This window comes from Nicotiana tomentosiformis, chromosome 11, assembly GCF_000390325.3.
Source record: "Nicotiana tomentosiformis chromosome 11, ASM39032v3, whole genome shotgun sequence".
Classification (NCBI taxonomy): domain Eukaryota; kingdom Viridiplantae; phylum Streptophyta; class Magnoliopsida; order Solanales; family Solanaceae; genus Nicotiana; species Nicotiana tomentosiformis.
The window spans coordinates 101,627,908-101,649,424 of NC_090822.1; the positions used below are offsets into that span (position 1 = coordinate 101,627,908).

A 21,517-nucleotide genomic window follows, 5' to 3' on the forward strand; every position below is an offset into this window, starting at 1 on the left:
GCCACCTTTAGTGATGGAAGAGATAATAGAAAAAATGATAACCCTAATGGGTGGGGAGATGACTTATTTATAGAGGTTCTCATTTAGTCTGGTACGTCCATCAAGTAACCGATCGGACGGATGTGATTTGTCTTTCATTAAATATTGGGCCATTAATCAAGTATAAACAAATCTCTTCTATAATGACCATCATACATACCATAATACAACAAACCGCTAAATGTGAGTTATGGCGGTTATACATATAATTTTGTCTACATACTCCCTTCCATATACTACAACATTAGCAACTCATCGTATCAGGGCCGTAATCTATAAAATATTATGGTCCACAATAATGTCTCATTGAAACATATCCTGTAATATCTCAAAATAATAATGTGTACACCATTATGAGAAACAGAAAAATCATTAATGTATATCATAAACACATAATTGAGCTCAGAGTGTCAAAACATCATAAATACATCAATCATAAATACAATCAAAACCCATTCTATGTACGTGTTCTTTAAATATCTTTGGTTGTAAAACTTTTGTTAATGGATCTGCAGTCATGAGATCAGTTCTAATATGCTCAAGTGACACTCTTTGTTTTTGAACTTCCTTTTTGACGGTAAAATACTTTAATTTTATATGTTTGGCACCTTTAAAGTACTTATCATTCTTGGAGAAGAATATTGATGCAGAATTATCACAAAAACTTTTCAGCTGCTTGGTAATGGTGTTGACAACCCCAAGTCCTGAAATAAAGTTTCGCAACCATAATGCATGAATTGTGATTTCAAAGCATGCCATAAATTCTGCTTCCATCATGGATGTAGTAATGATAAATTGTTTGGCACTCTTCAAAGATATTTCTCCTTCTGCTAATTAGAACAAATAACCAAACGTGGACTTTCTACTATCATTACATCCAGCGAAATCTGAATCCGAGTATCCAACAACTTCCAAATGCTTCCTATACACATGCATGTAATCCTTCGTTCCTTTCAGGTACCTCAAGACATTCTTTGCAGCTTTCCAGTGATCAATTCATGGGCTACTCTGATATCTTCCCAATATTTTGACTACAAAATTAATATCCGGTCTTGTGCAAGTCTGAGCATACATCAGACTACCAACAATACAAGAGTAAGGAATTGATTCTATTTCTTTTCGTTCTACATTATTCTTAGGGCATTGCATGAGACTAAATTTGTCCCCTTTTTGAATTGGAACAATTCCTGCTGAACAATTGTTCATGTTAAATCTCTCTAGAACTCTTTCGATATAGCCTTTCTGAGACAATCTCAATAATCCTTGTGATCTATCACGAAATATTTCTATTTCTATCACATAGGATGCCTCACCCATATCTTTTATTTTAAAATTCTTAGAGAGAAAATCTTTACTCTCATGCAATATGCCTAAATCATTAGCAGCAAGTAGAATATTGTCAATATATAGGACTAAAATATAAACTTGTTGCCACTGATCTTTTGGTATATACACCGATCAACGGTATTTTTCACAAATTCAAAAGATGTTATGGCATCATTAAACTTTATATACCATTGTCGTGAGGCTTGTTTGAGTTCATATATTGACTTCTTTAGCTTACACACCAATTGACCTTTTCCTTTAGTTTCGAACCCTCTGGTTGGTCAAACTTCTTTCTCGAGGTCTTTATTAAGAAAGGCAGTTTTCACATCCATTTGGTGTAACTCTAAAAATCATAATGAGCCACCAAAGCCATAATAATTCTTAATGAATCCTTTTTAGAGATCGGTGAAAAAGACTCTTTATAACCAGTGCCTCCTTTCTGAGTATAACCCTTGGCAACAAGTCTGGCTTTATATCGTTCAATATTACCATTTGAATCGCGTTTGGTCTTAACGACCCATCTACACCCGATTCTTTTAGAACATTCTGGAAATTCAACGAGATCCTAGACTTTATTGTATTCCATGGATTTTAACTCTTCCATCATGGCATAAATCCATTTTTGAGAATCATTACTTTCTATGGCTTGTGAAAATGAAATCGCCAGGTCCTTAGTAAGACCAATGTCAAAATCCGATTCTTGTAAATAAACCATGTAATCATCTGAAATAGCCAATTTTCTTACTCTTTGAGATTTTCTTAATGGCATTTCTTGTGGTTCATTTGTGTCAGATATTTGTGAATTAGTTTGTTCATGAAGTGTCTCAACCAAATGTTACTCGGTGTTGTCAAAGTGTTCTTCAACAACTGGAACAATATTTGGTATTTGTGTGGAAGTAGGCACATTCGTGGGTAACAGAACATTGACCTCACATCTTTTATTTTCCCACTTTGTTTTTCAACACTCCCACTTTGTTTTTCTTACTCTTTGAGATTTTCTTAATGGCATCTCTTGTGGTTCATTTGTGTCAAATATTTGTGAATTAGTTTCTTCATGAAGTATTTCATCCAAATGTTACTCGGCGTTGTCAAAGTGGTCTTCAACAACTGGAACATTATTTGGTATTTGTGTGGAAGTAGGCATATTCGTGGGTAATAGAACATTGAACCTCACCTCTTTTATTTCCATACTTTATTTTTCAACACTCCCACTAACTTCACCATTCTCAATGAATCTTGCATCACCGGTTTCAACAATTCTCGAACTATGGTTTGGACAGTAAAACACATACCCTTAGATTTCTCTGGTAACTAATAAAGTAACCACTTACTATCTGAGAATATAATTTCTTTTCTTATGGATTATAAACTATAGCTTTCGCTAGGCAACCCCAAACATGCAGGTGCCTTAAACTAGGTTTCCTTCCCGTTTACAGTTCAAAAGGAGTCTTTGGAACTGCCTTACTAGGAACCATGTTTATAATAAATATACAATGATTTTAAGAGAATACATCCACAATAATTTGGGTAATGAGGAATTACTCATCATACTCCTAACCATATCCATAAGTGTTTGATTACGTCTTTCTGCAACACCATTTTGTTGAGGTGTTCCTGGCATAGTATACGTGTACATATGCCACGTTCCTCGAGGAACTTTGCAAATGAACCTGAACATTGTCCTGATTCATTATATTTTTCATAATATTCAACACCTCTATCTGACCTAATGATTTTCCTTTTTGTATCTAATTGCCTTTCAACCTCATTAACAAATACCTTGAGAGCATCTGTTGCTTAAGATTTTTTTTCCAGCAAATAGATGTATCCATAACGTCAAAAGTCATCGATAAAAGTGATAAAATATTTTTTTCCACCAAATGATGGAACATCAAAGGGTTTACAAATATTGGTGTATATAATTTCAAGAAGTTGGGTGCTTCTTGTGGCACCTTTCTTACTATGCTTTGTTTGCTTTCCTTTAATGCAAACCAAACATATATTAAGATCGGTAAAATTTAGATTCTGAAGAATCTCATTCCTTACTAATCTTTCTAACCTTTCTTTGGATATTTTAGCCAAACGTCTATGCCACAAGTAAGCAGAACTTTCATCTAATGAACTATGTTTACTTCCAACATTATGTTGAACAGTAAGAAGGGATTCAGAAAAACCAATATCGAGTTTTAATTTATATAAACCTTCACTAAGAACACCAGAACCATAAAAAAAATATTCTTATATAAATTGAAACATCTATTTTCACACTTTAAATAAAAAACAGAAACATCAAGTCTTGAAAGAGAAATCAAATTAGAAACTAAAGGTACATAAAAGGTCTGTAGTAAATCAAGGTGATGTCCAGTCTCCATGATCAAACGATAAGTCCCTATGCCTTCAATTGGAGCCTTCATACGATTTTCCATGAACAAGAAATCCTTATTTGGATTTGTAGTTTGGATCATAACAAATCCCTGCAATGTAGTAGATACATGAGCAGTTGCACCAGAATCAAGCCACCAAGTATTATTAGGAATTTCTACTAAATTTGATTCGAAACATACAAAATCACTTATTGTACCTTTCTTTTCGAACCAAGCTTTACGTTTAAGGCAATCTTTCTGATAGTGTCCTTCTTTGTTACAAAAATGACATGTATCTGCCATATGTTTCTTCTTAGCATCCTGTGAAGCTTTAGCAGGTACTTTCTTTTTCTTGAACTTGTTGGCCTTCACTTTAAGTCCTTTACTAGCTCCTTGACCCATGAGGTTAATTGAATGACTCCCTTGTTTCTTAAGTCTTGACTACTCCTGAGTAAGCATACTGGACAATTCACTAACATTCCACTTATCATTAACAGTGTTGTAGTTAATTTGAAAAGGTCCATACTCAGAAGGCAACGAGTTCAAAATAAATTGAACCAAGAAGGAGTCATCCACTTTCATCCCCAAGGTATGAAGTCTTGCTGCAATGTTAGTCATCTCGATGATATGATTTTGCATACTACACATCAAACTTCATGTTCATGAGTTCAGCCATTAATGAAAACGTTCTTCCACAAACTTAAGGTATTCCTTGGCACTTTCTGTTTGTGGAATTGTACTCTTAATGTTGTTGGCAATAGTCATTCGCATAAACATAATGCTTAGCTTGTTAGAGTGTTCCCATATTTTATGGAAAAACTTCTCATTCGCACTACTCGTATCAGTAGTGGTAGCGGGCATCATTCAGTAGAGCCAAGTCAAGATCCATTACACCTAAGTAGAACTGTACTTGTTCTTGCCATTCAGAGAAGTTCAATCCATTAACCATAGTAATAGACGAATCATGTGAATGAAGAGGAATAGTTGCAAAATAGATAATACATGCTCGCAATCAATATGGATTCAATAAAATAATTAAGCTATCGCAATTATTCTTTGGGTAAATACTACGATACACTATCATAATTTAAATGTCATTTAGTTTTTAATATGTAATTAAATATTTTAAACCAAACATATATGACATCTTTGGACATGCAATATATATTTGACTAAAGAATATTAATTTACCTCATCATATTCACTATTCATAGAATAATTGATCCACCTTTGGGTAAATCTTTAAGTTCTAGCAATAGTGAAAGTTGATTTATCTACCAATTTTTAATTATAGGCATATTATTAATTTCATGGATAAATTATAATTTTATGTATGCATATTTTTTCATGAGCATACTAGTTTGTCCATTTTGATGACTAGCAAACTATGTAAACATAAATGCACACATAAAATAAACATCATGAAATTTTATGCATGTGAATAAACGATCTAGTTTGGCCACTTTGGTGACTAACAAACTATATGACATTAATACATGCATAAAATAAATATAAATATTATGTATGTGTATATTTTAGACATTCTAGTTTCACCATTTTGGTGAAAAACAAACTGTATAAGCATAATCATATATATAAGATAAATAATAAATGACTTTATCAGTTAATCGCCGACAATATATTATTTTATGGCCCAAGAAATAAATATCCAAAATAGTCTAATAGACCGAACTACTAATGTAATAAACTTTGGCCTAAGTTCATGTCTCTTAAAGAAGCTTTGCTCAATCCAGTATATGAAAATAATATAATACTTAAATTAGACAAACCTTTAATAATAAAATTAGTTTTTCGTGTGTAGAAGCACACAATGGGCTTAAGGATACAAAACTATTTTATCCTTTGTGAGTCCATGTGAAATCCTAATGTGAGATTCCAAATTGTCTAGCATAAACTTGTTGGTGCCGTTTTCAAAGTTCTGTGAACATTCTAGGCCCTAAGTTACTCACTGTTCATAATAGGATTAAATACTTTTATTTGAAATTTTCATATTATAAGAAAAAACAAGATCAGATTCGAAAGCAGTATAGATTATAACAACGATTTTGAAGCAATTCGATAATCCCGTCGGAACTGTTATACATACATAATAATCTAGTATTTCTTTCACGAAAATTATCAGTTCAAATATCCAGGCTCTGATACCACATATAAACATAAACTTTAATTCATACCAGGATCTTGAACATGATAATCTTACATATAATCGTTACAAAAAATATACCTGAAGCGAAAGCCATTATCGTGAAGCGGAAGAGTTTATTGAAACTAGCTTCTCATCCCTTGCCCTAGCTTTCGTTACTGCTACTTTTAGTGATGGAAGAGAGAATAGAAAAAGTGGTAATCCTAATGGGTGGGGAACAAGCCAATTTATAGAGGTTCTCATTTAATCCGATACGTCCATCAAGTAACCGATCGGACAAATGATATTTGTATTTCATTAAATATTAATTATGGGCTTTATTATATTGGGTCATATACATAATAGGAAAAATCTAATATTAGGAGCTTATTATTCTGTTGTTTGTTTCTGTCTATTTCGTGTAAATTCTCTTATCTTTATCTTCATTGTGATGACCCAAAACGTCATCTTTAAATTTAATAAGTAATTATATGTTCTAAGATCTCGAAAAGCACCATTTATTATTTCTCGACTTGCGTGCGCAGTCCGTAAAAATTTTTGGAAAGTGGTGGGGCCCAGCCCCGATTTTATGCTTTTCCAGCTAGGCCTGAGGCCGAGTCATCTAATGCTGTGATCACATGTATTATTCCAGTTTGCCATAGAGATGCTTCAGTTCTATTTGATCCAGGATCTACTTATTCCTATGTGTCCTCCTATTTTGCTTCATATTTGGTTGTGCCTTGTAATTCTCTGAGTGCTTCTGTGTGTGTATCTACACCGGTGGGAGACTCTGTTGTAGTAGATCATATCTATCATCCGTGTGTGGTTACTATTGGTAATCTTGAGACTAGTGTGGATCTTCTACTTCTTGATATGGTAGATTTTGATGTCATCTTGGGTATGGATTGGTTGTCTCCTTATCATGCTATATTGGTCTGTCATGCCAAGACAGTGACCCTAGCTACGCCCGGATTACCTCTGTTATAGTGGAAAGGAACTCTTGGCCATTCTGTCAACATGGTTATTTTTTATATGAAAGCTCGGCGTATGGTAGAGAAAGGGTGTCTAGCCTATTTGGCTTATATTCGCGATCCCAGTGCGGATGCTCCTTCTATGGACTCAACACCACTTGTTCGTGAATTTTCAGAAGTATTTCCTGCAGATCTGTCGGGGATGCCACCTGACAGAGATATTGACTTCTGTATTGATTTGGCTCCGGGCACTCTGCCCATTTCTATTCCACTATACTGTATGGCCCCGCCAGAGTTGAAAGAATTGAAAGAGCAGTTACAAGACTTGCTTGATCAGGGATTCATTAGAACCAGTGTCTCGTCCTGGGGTGCACCAATATTATTTGGAAAGAAGAAAGATGGCTCGATGCGGATGTGTATAGACTATCGGGAGTTGAACAAGGCCACTATCAAAAACAAATATCTGCTGCCAATAATTGATGATTTATTTGATCAGCTTCAGGGTGCCAAGGTATTTTCGAAGATTGATTTGAGATCTGGTTACCATCAGTTGAAGATTAGGGCATCTGATGTCCCTAAGACAGCTTTTCGGACTCGGTATGGGCATTACGAGTTCCTAGTGATGTCATTTGGGTTGACAAATGCTCCAGCAATATTTATGGATTTGATGAATCAGGTATTCAAGCCTTATTTGGATTCTTTTGTGGTTGTATTCATTGATGATATCTTGATTTACTCCAGCAGTCGAGAGGAGCATGAGCAGCATCTTCGACGTGTGCTTCACACCTTGAAGAATAATCAGTTATATGCCAAATTTTCAAAATGTGAGTTTTGGTTAGACTCATTTGCCTTTTTGGGACATGTTGTATCGGCAGAAGGCATAAAGGTGGATCCTAAGAAGATTGAGGTTGTTCAGAATTGGCCTAGACCTACTTCAGTTACAGAGATTCGGAGTTTCCTGGGTTTAGTAGGTTATTATCGTCGGTTCATGGAAGGGTTTTTATCTATAGCAAGCCCCTTGACCAGACTAACCCAGAAGGGTGTCCCATTCAGATGGTCAGACGAGTGTGAGATGAGCTTTCAGAAGCTCAAGACCGCTTTGACTACGGCAACGGTGTTGGTATTACCCATAGGTTCAGGATCGTATGCGGTATATTGTGACGCATCTCACATTAGGCTTGGTGTAGTATTAATGCAAAATGGCAAGGTAATTGCATATGCGTCACGACAGTTGAAAGTTCACGAGAATTATCATGTTCATGACTTAGAATTGGCAGTCATTGTTCATGCGCTGAAGATTTGGAGGCATTACCTTTACGGTGTCTCGTGTGAGGTATTTACTGATCATCGTAACCTCCAGTATTTGTTCAAATAAAAGGATCTTAATTCGAGGCAGAGAAGATGGATTGAGTTGTAGAAAGACTATGATATCACCATTTTGTATCACCCCGGAAAGGCCAATGTGGTGGCCGATGCCTTGAGCAGAAAGGCTGTAAGTATGGGCAGTCTTGCATATATTCTGATTGGTGAGAGGCCATTAGCTGCAGATGTTCAGACTTTGGCTAATCAGTTCGTGAGGTTAGATGTTTCAGAACCCAGTCAGGTTCTGGTTTGCACAGTCGCTCGGTCTTCTTTATATGAGCGCATCAGAGAGAGGCAGTATAATGATCCTCATTTACTTGTCCTTAAGGACACGATGTGGCACGGTGATGCCAAACAGGTTGCTGTGGGGGAAGATGGAGTTCTGCGAATGCAGGGCCATATTTGTGTGCCTAATGTGGATGGGCTTCGTGAATTAATTCTTGAAGAGGCACACAGTTCCAGGTATTCTATTCATCCAGGTACCGCTAAAATGTATCAAGATTTGCGGCAATATTATTGGTGGAGGAGAATGAAAAAGGATATAGTTGCACATGTAGCTCGGTGTCTGAATTGTCAGCAAGTTAAGTACGAGCATCAGAGACCTGGTGGTTTGCTTCAGAAGTTAGAAATTCCTGAGTGGAAGTAAGAGTGTATCACTATGGATTTTGTTATTAGGCTCCCACGGACTCAGAGAAAATTTGACGCAGTTTGGGTAATTGTGGACAGGTTGACCAAGTCAGCCCATTTCATTCCAATGGCAGTTACCTATTCTTCAGAGAGGTTAGCTGAAATTTACATCCGTGAGATTGTCCGCCTTCACGATGTGCCCGTGTCTATTATTTCAGATCGAGGTACGCAGTTTACCTCACATTTCTGGAGGGCTGTACAACGTGAGTTAGGCACGCGGGTGGAGTTGAGTACATCATTTCATCCACAGACAGACGGACAGTCAGAGCGCACTATTCAGATATTGGAAGATATGCTTTGCGCTTGTGTTATAGACTTTGGAGGTTCTTGGGATCATTTCTTACAACTTGCGGAGTTTGCTTATAATAATAGCTACCAGTCGAGCATTCAGATGGCTCCATATGAGGCATTATACAGAAGACGATGCCGATCGCCAGTTGGTTGGTTTGAACCGGGAGAGGCTCGGTTGTTGGGTACCGATTTGGTACAGGATGCCTTGGATAAGGTCAAGATTATTCAGGATCGACTTCGCACAGCTCAGTCTAGGCAAAAGAGTTATGCGGACCGTAAAGTTCATGATATTGCATTCATGGTTGGAGAATGAATATTGCTCCGGGTTTCACCTCTGAAAGGTGTAATGAGGTTCGGAAAGAATGGTAAGTTGAGTCGTAGGTATATCGGACCCTTTGAAATTCTTAAAGGGGTGGGTGAAGTAGCCTATATGCTTGCATTACCACCTAGTTTATCAGCGGTTCATCCGATGTTCCATGTGTCTATGCTCCGAAAATATCATGGTGATTCGTCCCATGTGTTAGATTTCAGCTCAGTCCAATTGGACAAAGATTTGACTTACGAGGAGGAGCCGGTGGCTATTCTAGCCCGGCAGGTCCGACAGTTGGGGTCAAAGAGTTATCCTTCAGTTCGGGCAATGGAGAGGTTAGCCGGTAGAGGCATCTACCTGGGAGTCCGAGTTGGACATGCGGAGTAAATATCCACACTTATTCAAAAGCTCAGGTACTTCCTTCTAACTCCGTTCGAGGACGAATGCTTGTTTTAGATGTGGAGAATGTGATGACCCAAAATTTTATCTTTAAATTTAATAAGTAATTCTATATTATAAGACCTCGAAAAGCACCATTTATCATTTCTCGACTTGCGTGCGCAGTCCGTAAAATTTTTCCGAAAGTTTTCATGTGAAAAATGAATTAAAATATGAAATAGAGCTTTAAAATTCAAGTGAGTTGACTTTAGTCAACATTTTTAGCGAACAGACCCGGATCAGTATTTTGACAATTCCAGTAGCTCCGTATCGTGATTTAGGACTTGGGCGTATGCCCGAAATTTAATTTGGAGGTCCCTAGCTCAAGTTATGACCATTTAATGGAACTAGCAATTTAAAGGATAAATATTCCAAGTTTGACCATGAGGTTGACTTTTTGATATCGGAGCCGGAATCCGATTCTGGATATTTGAACAACTTTGTTATGTCATTTATGACTTGTGTGCCAAATTTAAAGTTATTCCGGATTTATTTAATATGTTTTGGCACGAGATTTACAAATTTAAAAGTTTAAAACTCAAAGTTTGAATCGGGGTGTAAATTGTAATTCAGCGTTGTTTGACGTGATACGAGACCCCGAGTAAGTCCGTATTATGTTATTGGACTTGTTGGTATATTCGTACAGGGTCCCGAGTACCCCGAGAGTGAAACGGATTGAAATCGGATCAAGAATTGGACTTAAGCAAAATCTATATTTTTGCCTTCTGTTATAATCGCACCTGCGGATTTTTGACCGCAGGTGCGAGCTCGCAGAAGCGAGCATTCGATCGCAGATGCGCCCGGGCGTGGCTGAGCAAAAGTCTGCAGGTGCGGAAATCTGCACGCACCCGCGCGTTCGCAGAAGCGGACAACTTCTCGCAGAAGCGCGTCCGCAGATGCGCGCAAAGTTCGCAGATGCGGACATACGCTGACAGCCCTTTTCCGCAGATGCGAGATTTTTTTCGCAGATGCGAGCTCGCATGTGCGAGCCCAGGCACCGCAGGTGCGGAAAATGCCTGGGCAGTGTATATATCGAAGAGTCCGATATTTTTACTCATTTTGGTCATTTTGAGCTCGGTTAAGGCGAATTTTTAGGCGATTTTCACGGGAAACATTGGGGTAAGTGCTCCTCATCCTATATTGATTATATTTCATGATTTCATACTCATTTATATCATGAATCCGTGAATCTATGGATGAAAAATTAGATTTTTATAAAATCTTCCAAAAACGAAAATTTAAGTTTTGAAGGTGCATTTGATATCAGAATTGGACAAATTTGGTATGGTTGAACTCGTATCGGAACGGGTATTCGAATTTCGTGAGTTTTTTCGGAATTTGAGACGTGGGTCTCACTGCCGAATATTTTAATAAATTTCGGATTTTTATCCGAAAAATATATAAATTCATATGGAATTAATTCCTATGATTCGTATTGAATATATCAAATTATTTGTGAATAGATTTGAAGCTTTCGGAGGCAAATTTAAAAGGAAAAGCTGTGGTTGAATAATTGATTTGGAATTTGCAAAGCGAGGTAAGTGTCGTGGTTAACCTTAACTTGAGAGAATAGAACCCTTAATTTAATTGTTATGTGAATTACATGTGAACGACGTATAGGCGAGGTGATGAGTGTCTATACGTCGTCAAATCAATTGTTTGCATGCTTACTTGAAAAATTATAAATTGTTTTAAATCATGAATTAATTATTATAATAATTGTTTCTTTCCTATTCTTTGCCAAATATTAATTCTTGAATTTCTGCATTAATTGTTACATGCTACATGAATTATGTGTCTTAATTATTATTTGACATTTAGCATATTAAATATTAAACTGCCTATTTTCTCCCTGATTTCTATAATAATTTGCTATTTGATTTTGTCTGTTTCATGATTAAATCATAATTATTGTATGCTTGTTGTCTTATAATTTCATATTAATTGTTGCATTTATTGGAAAAATTCCTTCTATAAGAATTGGTAAATGAATATGCTGGAGGAGCGGGTTGCACGCCGCAACAAAATTAATTATAATGAGTATATTGGAGGATCGGGTTGCACGCCGCAACAGACTTATGAAAAGTCCATATTGGAGGATCGAGTTGCACGCCGCAACAGGCTTATGAAAAGTCCATATTAGAGGATCGGGTTGCACGCCACAACAGACTTATGAAAAGTCGATATACATATATATATATTGGGGGATCGGGTTGCACGCCGCAACAGACTTGATTAAAATGAATATATTGGAGGAGCGGGTTGCACGCCGCAACTGAACTGAATGTGAATATATTGTGAGAGCGGGTTGCGCACGCTGCAACAGAATTGGATGTGAATATATTGTGAGAGCGGGTTGCACGCTGCAACAGAATTAATGAAAATGATAATTGGTTATGACTGCTGAGTTGTTTTCAATTATTATAAATGAATTACTTGATTTATCTATATTATTGTTGTTGTTACTAATATTGCGTACAGGTTAATGTAAGTGAACCGCCTTAGCCTCCTCACTACTTCGTCGAGGTTAGGCTCAACACTTACGAGTACATGGGGTCGGTTGTACTGATACTACACTCTGCATTTCTTGTGCAGATTTTGGAGTTGGTCCTAGCGGCGTATCATAGACTTGCTCGGATTTCAGCTACCAGAGGAGACTTGAGGTATAACTGCATGGCGTCCGCAGTTTTGGAGTCCCCGTCTATTTTACTTTAGCTGTGTGTTTATTTCCAGACAGCTTTATTTTATTCAGACCTTATTTGTATTTATCTAGAAGCTCGTGCACTTGTGACACCAATTCTGGGATGATATTTAGATACCGTTATTTTTATGGATTATTCACTATATTTCAAACTTTGCTTCCGCTTTTATTTCCTTGATTATTAATAATTTAAAAATTATTTAAAAATTGGTTAATATTATTCTAACATTGGCTTGCCTAGCAAGTGAAATATTAGGCGCCATCACGATCCGAAGGAGGAAATTTCGGGTCGTGACATTCATTTACATGCATCTCATTCCTAAATATAAAGCCTCTTATTCAAGCTCCTCACGATCTAATTTCTCTTAAATCAAAATCATGTAGGTACTCACTAGCAACACGCTTATTCTTTATGCTTCATAAATGAGATTATACATCAAGCTTGTACTAGTGCAAAAAGTCATGGTAGCTAGCTCTATCTCTAGTTTTAGGAGCTTATTATTCCGTTGTTTGATTTTATCTATTTCGTGTAAACTCTCTCATCTTCATCTTCATTTTTATATATCTCATTCCTAAATATAATGCCTCTTACTCAAGCTCCTCACGATCTAATTTCTCTTCGATCAGAATCACATAGGTATTCACTATCAACATGCACATTCTTTAAGCTTCATAAAGGAGATTGGATATATATATATATATATATATATATATATATATATATATATATATATATATATATATATATATATATATATATATATACTGGGAATTGAACGACATTCGTCATATATTAGGTGCAATATTGATTAATATAAAAAGACTTGAATGTAAAAACACGAATGGTGGCTCATTCATATTATTCATTTGTAGTTTGGAAGCTTTAGGTGATGGGCAGAAAAAGAAGTATAGTCAAAGAGGAAGTAAACAATTGGAAGGCAAAAGTAGTATTACAGAACTTACACATCAATAATGTTTATATATGTGGCAGATTCTATCTTCTAAAGGCAAAAGCAAAAAGATGTATAAAATTTTAAAGAATTATGAAAATGTAAGGAGCCGTGCACATTATTCTCTAAGGAACAACATCTTCGTTTATTCACTTGAACTCCATTTTATTAATCTATTTTCATCCTTGGGAAAGTTCCACAACTTTCACTTTCTTCATTTTTATGCAAATAGAGAAGTGTACGATTTAAAAGGTCCAAACATGACCTCCACTAGTAGGTAAGATTACACAAATTACTTTTATTTATTCGTTTGATAGCTCAATCTTTTTACTTCTTTTAAAAAGAAGTATGGAAGGGAGAGGCATACAACCACGGTAAAGTTATCTTCGATGTAAACTATTTAAATTACACCTTTGAGATGCAGTCATTTTCCGGACCCTGCATGAATGTAGAATATTTTGTGCACTCGACTGTCCTTTTTTATACTCCCTCTGTTCACTTTTACTTGTCCGCTATGGACCTTGCACACCCCTTAAGAAATAATAAATGAGGTGCATAATTTACCATGATACCCATTTTAATTGATACATATTTTAAATAGATTTGAGAAAATGATTTAAAATGAGTAATTAATACTATGAGTATAACAGGAAAAAAGAAATGGTCTTTTCTTGATATGATATAAGTGACACGTAAAAGTAAAAATCTATTTTTAGAATATTGGACAAGTAAAATTAAACGGAGGGAGCATTAGAATATGATTGGTAAAATTAAAAATAATACTTAATTATTTCTTAGCAATTAGTGTGGAACAATTATTTTTAACGAATGTGACAAGTAAATAGGATCGAATGGAATATCTCGAATAACTTCTTTTAGTAAAAATAATGAGTATATATATCAAAACACTTCTTACAGTAGAAAATTTTGAAAAAAAGAAAAACAAAGATGTGATTTAAGTTCTACAGAATCCCACAGCTAACAGCCGTCCCTTTCGCCATTATTTCATTTGCCTTTATATTCCCGGCAACACAAACCAAATCGCCTCTCATCTCATCCAACCCTGTAAACCAAAAGCGAGGGAAAAACAAAAAATAAAAAATAAAAAAAGTTTTTTATTTTCTCCAATAAACAACACGAAAAGCTCGTCTTTTTCTTCTTCCTTCAAAATTAATTACAAAAATATCCATAATTTTTCCCTCTCCTCTCCAGAACTTTCTTCTACTAGGGCTAGGGTTTTCAGCGTCCATTTCTCCGTTGCCGTTCGCCGGTACTAATTCATCGGAGTGCGGTGGTTGTTGGATCTGCGGATGGCGGAAGAGGAGGAGAGGAACGGAGGCGATCGGAGTGAGACGAGTGACTACACATCGGAGGACGAAGGTACTGACGATTACAGGCGCGGAGGTTATCACGCTGTACGAATCGGAGATACATTCAAACACGGACGATATGTAGTGCAGAGCAAGCTTGGCTGGGGACACTTTTCAACTGTTTGGCTCGCTTGGGATACACAAAAATCTGTGAGTATTTCTACACTATAAGTTTCGCATTTTTGATATACTTATTATACTGCAAGTGTTGTAGTATTTGTTCGTTTGATTTAGCTGCTTATTGTTTACTGTAGCAATTTTTGCATTTCCGTTTCAATTTATGTGATATAGGTGGACTCGGCACGGAGTTTAGGAAGGAACACTTTTAAAAATTTGTGGTCTTAAACCGTTAAACATGCCATAACCTTTCCGACCTTTCCGGCTCTATAAGAGCAGAAGTGTAAAGTTAAATAATCTCAAATATAAAAATGTGTCATTCTTTTTTGACCGGACTAGTAAGGAAATCGTCTCATATAAATTGGAATAGAGGAAGTATGAGTTTTCTCTGTGTGTGTGAGAGTGGAGATTCTTTTGTTTTATTTAAATACTTTTGATATAGAGTACTTGTTTTCTGTTGGCATTTTGGTCATAGTTGTGCCAGATCGCACTTATGGGATTACACTGGGTTTGTTGCTGTTGTATTTTGGTCATAGTTGTGATGCTGCAATTATTGTAGTATTTTTTCTTCGGTTTAGCAGTTTATGGTTTACTATAGAAATTCACATCTGTGGACTTTCATTTATGGTGCTTATGAGCTCTTCTCGATGTTTTTGCAAATTCTTTTGAAATGAGGATTGTTTAGCTAATTGCTGGTTGTGTTTTGTGAGGAATAGAGGTATGTTGCTCTAAAAGTTCAAAAGAGTGCGCAGCATTACACAGAAGCGGCTATGGATGAGATTACTATCTTAAAGCAGATTGCAGAGGGAGATCCCGATGACAAGAAGTGTGTGGTAAAACTCTTGGATCACTTTAAGCATTCTGGGCCGAATGGGCAGCATGTTTGTATGGTATTTGAATACTTGGGGGATAATCTTTTGACTCTAATTAAATACTCAGACTATCGAGGGCTAGCGATTAATAAGGTTAAAGAAATTTGCTTCCACGTTTTGGTGGGTTTGGATTATTTACATCGTCAGCTTTCTATTATTCACACTGACTTGAAGCCGGAAAATATTTTGCTATTATCAATGATTGATCAAAGTAAAGATCCGACAAAGTCAGGCGCTCCCCTTGTTCTCCCTTCTAGTAAAAGTAAGATTCTTTCTGAATCTGGTGCTTCCAAGGAAGTAAAGAGTTCAAATAGTGACCTGACTAAGAACCAGAAAAAGAAAATTCGGAAAAAGGCTAAGCGAGCAGCTCAAAGATGTACGGGCAAGGAAGCTTCTGAGGAAACCGAACAAGATAATGAAGCCAGTAGTCCTGAAAAGCCTAACCCTGATGAGAAACCCGATAAAGACTCAGTTGAAGGAAAGACTAATACTAAAGCAAGTGAAGATGGCTCAATGACAGACAGAGCAAGGGATGGGCAGCAGAGAACTCAAAGACCTAAAAGAGGCAGCCGATCAGTGAGGCAGAAACTATTGGCTGATGTGGACCTTAAGTGCAAATTAGTCGACTTTGGTAATGCATGCTGGACATATAAACAATTCACAAGTGATATCCAGACAAGACAATACAGATGTCCTGAGGTTATCCTAGGCTCTAAATATTCTACTTCAGCTGATCTTTGGTCCTTGGCTTGCATTTGCTTTGAGCTTGCCACTGGTGATGTTCTTTTTGATCCTCACAGTGGTGACAACTATGACAGGGATGAGGTACAGTAACTTTACTTTCAATTGTTTAACTATTAAGATGCAAACATATTGAGATCTTTAGTTTAGGAGTTTGCGTATTATTTAATTCCATTATTGCCTTAATTAAATTAAGTTTACAACAACAACAAACCCAGTGAAATCCCACACGTGGGGTCTGGGAAGGGTAATGTGTACGCAGACCTTACTCCTACCTTATGAAGGTAGAGAGACTGTTTCCGATAGACCCTCGGCTCAAGAACAGTGAAAAAGGCACAATGAACAAACAATAACAAAAACAAGGTAATAAGATAACAAAAGTAAATGACACATCGTGTACTAACAAAGATCTAGAAATACGAAACTACAAGAATAGTGCTAATACTACTAGTAATAATGACACGCCGTGTAACAATTACTAAATTAAGTTTTAACTTTTAAGTAAAGAAATCGTATTGACAAGATATATGCTTTATTAGCTTTTGTAGACTTGTATCAGCGATACCTATTTTGAGTGCCCGTTCTTCTAAAAATTTAATTAGAAAACAACGCATTTGGAATATAACTTTGGCTATGACGAAGGAAGGGTATTTATCCATGATGATGACTGTTACAACTGGAAGGGAAGTTAAGATAATCACTTCCTTCTGACCAAGCCTTGATGGACAAAGTTACCCGATACATGTGCTGATGGGAGGTAGCAGGTACCCCGTAGAATTAGTTGAGGTGCACGCAAGCTGTTTCGGACACTACAATTACTAAAACAAAGCAATCACTTCCTTCTATCTGTCAACTTGAGGGGTGTTACAATCACCAAATGACCGAATCAATCCAGTGCAAACTGGAAGCATACTTAAGCCTTAAAGCTAGGCCCGACACAAGCTTGGTGCTTCGCCTCAGTTAGGGGGAATGCTTTTGTGGAAGTGCTAAGGAGATCAGGTGTAGATCTTAGCAAAAAACATGATGACCAACTATCTTTAAAAATTAGATCAATTTAAGGTCATCTTAAAGAAGCTATGGTAAACAACACATATGTTTGACAAAATGATATATTAGTTGTTAAGTAAACTTATGGATGGAATATTGGTGATTAGGTTTATGAAATTAGAAATTTACAAAGAAAACTAGACATTTGATTTGAATAAGAAACTTAGTTGCATGTATGCATATGAATCAAAAATTTAATCTGGTATTCAAACGTGATTGACGTGGTTTTTCTTGATATAATCTACTTAATTGCAGTTTGTCAACTCCTCTGGCCACATAATTCTTGTATTTGCCTGTAAGCATATCTTTATCTTTTTAAAGCGCGTATTTGTTATGTTTGTGCTAGCTTAAAATACATTTGTGCCTTTTGCACTTTTCACCTTGGACAATACTGAATCAGACAACTAAGTCTATCCCAATCTAGTTGGGGTTAGCGATATGTGTTTTGCGTAAAGTTTGCTCTATTTTTAAGAAGCTTGGGATTGAGGTGTAGTTATTGCTCTATTTGTAAATAGTTTGTCTTTTAAGTCCTTTACACCCCTCCCCCAAAAAAGGCCCAAAAAGGTAATTTTTTTGTTTTGTGTCAAATAAGGGGTTCTCTAAAATTGAGGTTCTCTATATCTCAAACTTATCCCAGGCCAGACCTAAAACAAAAATTTCTCCGGCTAGTCGGCATCACCTATATGGATCCTTTGCTTATGTTGTGTTTTATTCTTAGCTATGTTTCAATTGATCACTAGAAATTATAGATCTTTTGTAACAACTTTACTCTATTTGATTTAATGTCTACCTCTTTACTTTTCAATCACCATAATCGCACCTGTGAATTGGTGCATTTGGAGGTATATGTAGGACATGATGAAACTATCTTATGTGGTTTCCCATATTTTATCCTCTATGTGTGATACTTGTATCCTATATCCAATCTTATATGACGGCACATCCGTTTTAACATCTGCATTCTATGACACTCATCTTGAGGAGGCTACATACTCCTCCATCTTTACTTAAATTTATTTTACCAAAATAGAAAAATCGAAGGTGACGTTATAAAATTTAACATTGTTTTATACAATAACATTGTTTGGTTTTGCTTTTCTTTTCCTTAATAAAACATAGCACTATTTTATACAAAGTTTAGTTTCATTTTTTCTTTTTCACATAACTAATACCCACATAAGTCATGCGAGAATGTATGTATCATTTTATGCTTTGTAGAATATGAGTATGGGGATTAGTGACACACAGATTAAAACTATCGCAGTTAATGACCAAAGTAACCCTTCATGTAGACTAAGATTTTATTTTGTTAAACAATCATAAACATATTTTAAAATATACACTGTATAATAAGCTTTAGTAGAACCATCCAAATATCCAATAATATATAATTCCTACATTACTAATCCCCGTATTACTAATCCTTGCATTACCTGCATAACTTGCTTCTAAACCAAATGACCCCTAATGGTAATAGCCTTTACCTACTCTTTTGCCCTCTGTTAATTCTCTTTTGCACTCAGCAAATGTTATTTCAGTAGATAGGGGAAAAGGATCTTTCTGTTAGGACTAAGTTATCAACTGGTTATACAGTAATAATTTGAGAATAAATGGAATAATACAGAATGCATTTGTGGCTTTAAATCATTACTTTAATATGTAGTATGCAAATTACATATGAAGTAGTTTCATATCCCTTATTTCTTGTTGGTGCACCCATGAAGTTCCTCTTTGTATAGAAGATTGGATGTTATTCGTAGAGAACCATACTTTTATGTAGGTCTCTACTTTTGGTATACCTCTTGTATGCGGGTTTTATGCCCAAATCTGTCAATAAATTTATCACCTTATCAAATAAAAAAATGTAATATGCAAATTGTGTCAATCTTTCTGAAGTATGTTCTTCCTATGCTTCCTAGAATTCATTACTGTATATTATTGACTAATCAATATTTCCTAGGGTTGCCTGAATAGATTGTTTGTAGTACCAGCTACTAGTTTCATCTTCTGTGATCTTTTAATTGTTCATTTAGTTGAGTTTTTGGAGGGTGAAGCAGTGACTTTCGTAGTAAATCAGAGTATACTGCTCTGAAAGGCAACATATACAGTATGATACTTACTCAAATTGGTTATTTACCTCATTGATATAAAATTCAAACAATTACATGCTACTATCATGGCATCAATTTTTGTTATTGACATAAGACATGAATGTCCCCACTCCCCACGGTGTTGGATAATACTGGGTATGTTGTTGTACATAAGACATGATTGTATAAAAGATAATGGAAGGCCAGTTCAATTTTTTAAGCATTCGGTCAAGCTTTTGAAGCCAGAGTTTGTCATCCTTTTTGTTGGATTAGTTTTTGTCAGATATTATTCATAGAGATAATTTGATTAATTCTGCAGTTTAATGCTATTACCCTGATGCAAGCATTAGTGAAGGGGAGCCTTGGAGCAACAGTGAAGTAGTCTCCGTGTGACCTATAAGTCACGGGTTCGAGCCGTGGAATTAGCCACTGATGCTTGCATTAGGGTAGGTTGCCTACATCACACCCCTTGGGGTGCGGCCCTTCCCCGGACCTTGCGTAAGCGGGATGCTTCGTACACCGGGATGCCCTTTAATGCTAGTAATTGCTGGTTCAGTTCGATGGTTTTTTCTTACTTCCCCTTTCCGCACAGGATCACTTGGCCCTAATGATGGAGCTTCTTGGAATGATGCCACGCAAGGTGAGGCTCGATTTCTGGTGCAAGCAGCGTATAGCTAATATTTCGTTTGTTGTATGTAAATTAACTCAGGTAGGAGAGCTGATCTTAAGTTTGTCTGTAGATTGCCTTAGGTGGGCGCTATTCGCGAGAGTTCTTCAACCGATATGGAGACTTGAGGCATATTAGGCGATTGCGGTTCTGGCCTATAAGCAAAGTGCTTAGGGAAAAGTATGAGTTCAGTGAACAAGATGCTAGTGACATGGCAGACTTCCTTGTTCCCATACTTGATTTTGTGCCTGAGAAAAGACCTACTGCGGCTCAATGTCTCAGTCATCCGTGGATCACTGGAGGCCCTCGGAGTCTTGCTCCTTCTAAAACTGATTCTACATCCGAAGCAACTGAAAATGGTGGCTCGGAGAAGAAGAGGGAGAGGGATGAGAGGGAGGCGATGGAAGTTGGAGTGGGCAATATTGTGATTGATGGAACTGCAAAGCCAGTCAAAGTTTCTCAATCTGTAAAACCAGCAAAAAGCAGAGTTGATTGATTCAGGTTGTGGTTTTCTTGTTCCATCTTGATTTAACCATTTTTTGCCCCTTATGAAAGTTTGTGAGTGGACCATGGAGTACTTTTGGTTCCCTTTATACCTATTTCATTTGCCTTTTCATTCTTTTGAGATGATCACTAATGTATCGTTGTTGAACCATTTTAAGATTTTGATTACCCTGTATTAGTATCAGAGTATTCTTTGTGAAAGTTGAATATTCTGTCCTTTCGTGTACCTTCTATTTACAAAATTACTCTTGGATCTTAATTGCTTGTATCTCATTATAGAAAGTTTTGTCCTCGTGTTTTCTTATTCGCGTGTACATGCGATGATAGTGGGCGGATTCTCTGGTTGATCCAGCTGATGGTCTTGTTTCAGGCAAATCATACGTTTCGTTAAGCTGCCAAGTTAATTAGACTAAATATTTTCTATTATGATTACATTAGTGTGCCGGGGACTTGATTGATAGATTTTCTCCCATTCCCACCCCTGGCAAATTGAACGTGTGCAGTAGCAGCGGTTTGGAGTAAGATTTT

At 36.5% G+C, this 21,517-nt stretch overlaps 1 protein-coding gene across 1 annotated transcript; it reads left to right on the forward strand.

Annotated features, from left to right (window-relative positions):
- The first annotated feature begins 14,628 nt into the window (after positions 1–14,628).
- Positions 14,629–21,215, forward strand: LOC104120068 (uncharacterized). The gene is made up of 4 exons (XM_009631750.4): positions 14,629–15,101; positions 15,785–16,765; positions 20,411–20,458; positions 20,559–21,215. The coding sequence occupies exons 1-4, from the start codon at positions 14,892–14,894 to the stop codon at positions 20,979–20,981; spliced, it is 1,662 nt and encodes a 553-aa protein (XP_009630045.1). The 5' UTR covers positions 14,629–14,891; the 3' UTR covers positions 20,982–21,215.
- The last annotated feature ends 302 nt before the right edge of the window (positions 21,216–21,517 follow it).

Excerpts from the sequence above, each read along its gene's own strand:
- LOC104120068 (XM_009631750.4), top strand. The coding sequence starts at position 14,892 with ATGGCGGAAGAGGAGGAGAGGAACGGAGGCGATCGGAGTGAGACGAGT. Across the intron at positions 15,102-15,784 it reads CTTGGGATACACAAAAATCT|AGGTATGTTGCTCTAAAAGT; the intron begins GTGAGTATTTCT and ends TGTGAGGAATAG. Across the intron at positions 20,459-20,558 it reads TTGGAATGATGCCACGCAAG|ATTGCCTTAGGTGGGCGCTA; the intron begins GTGAGGCTCGAT and ends GTTTGTCTGTAG.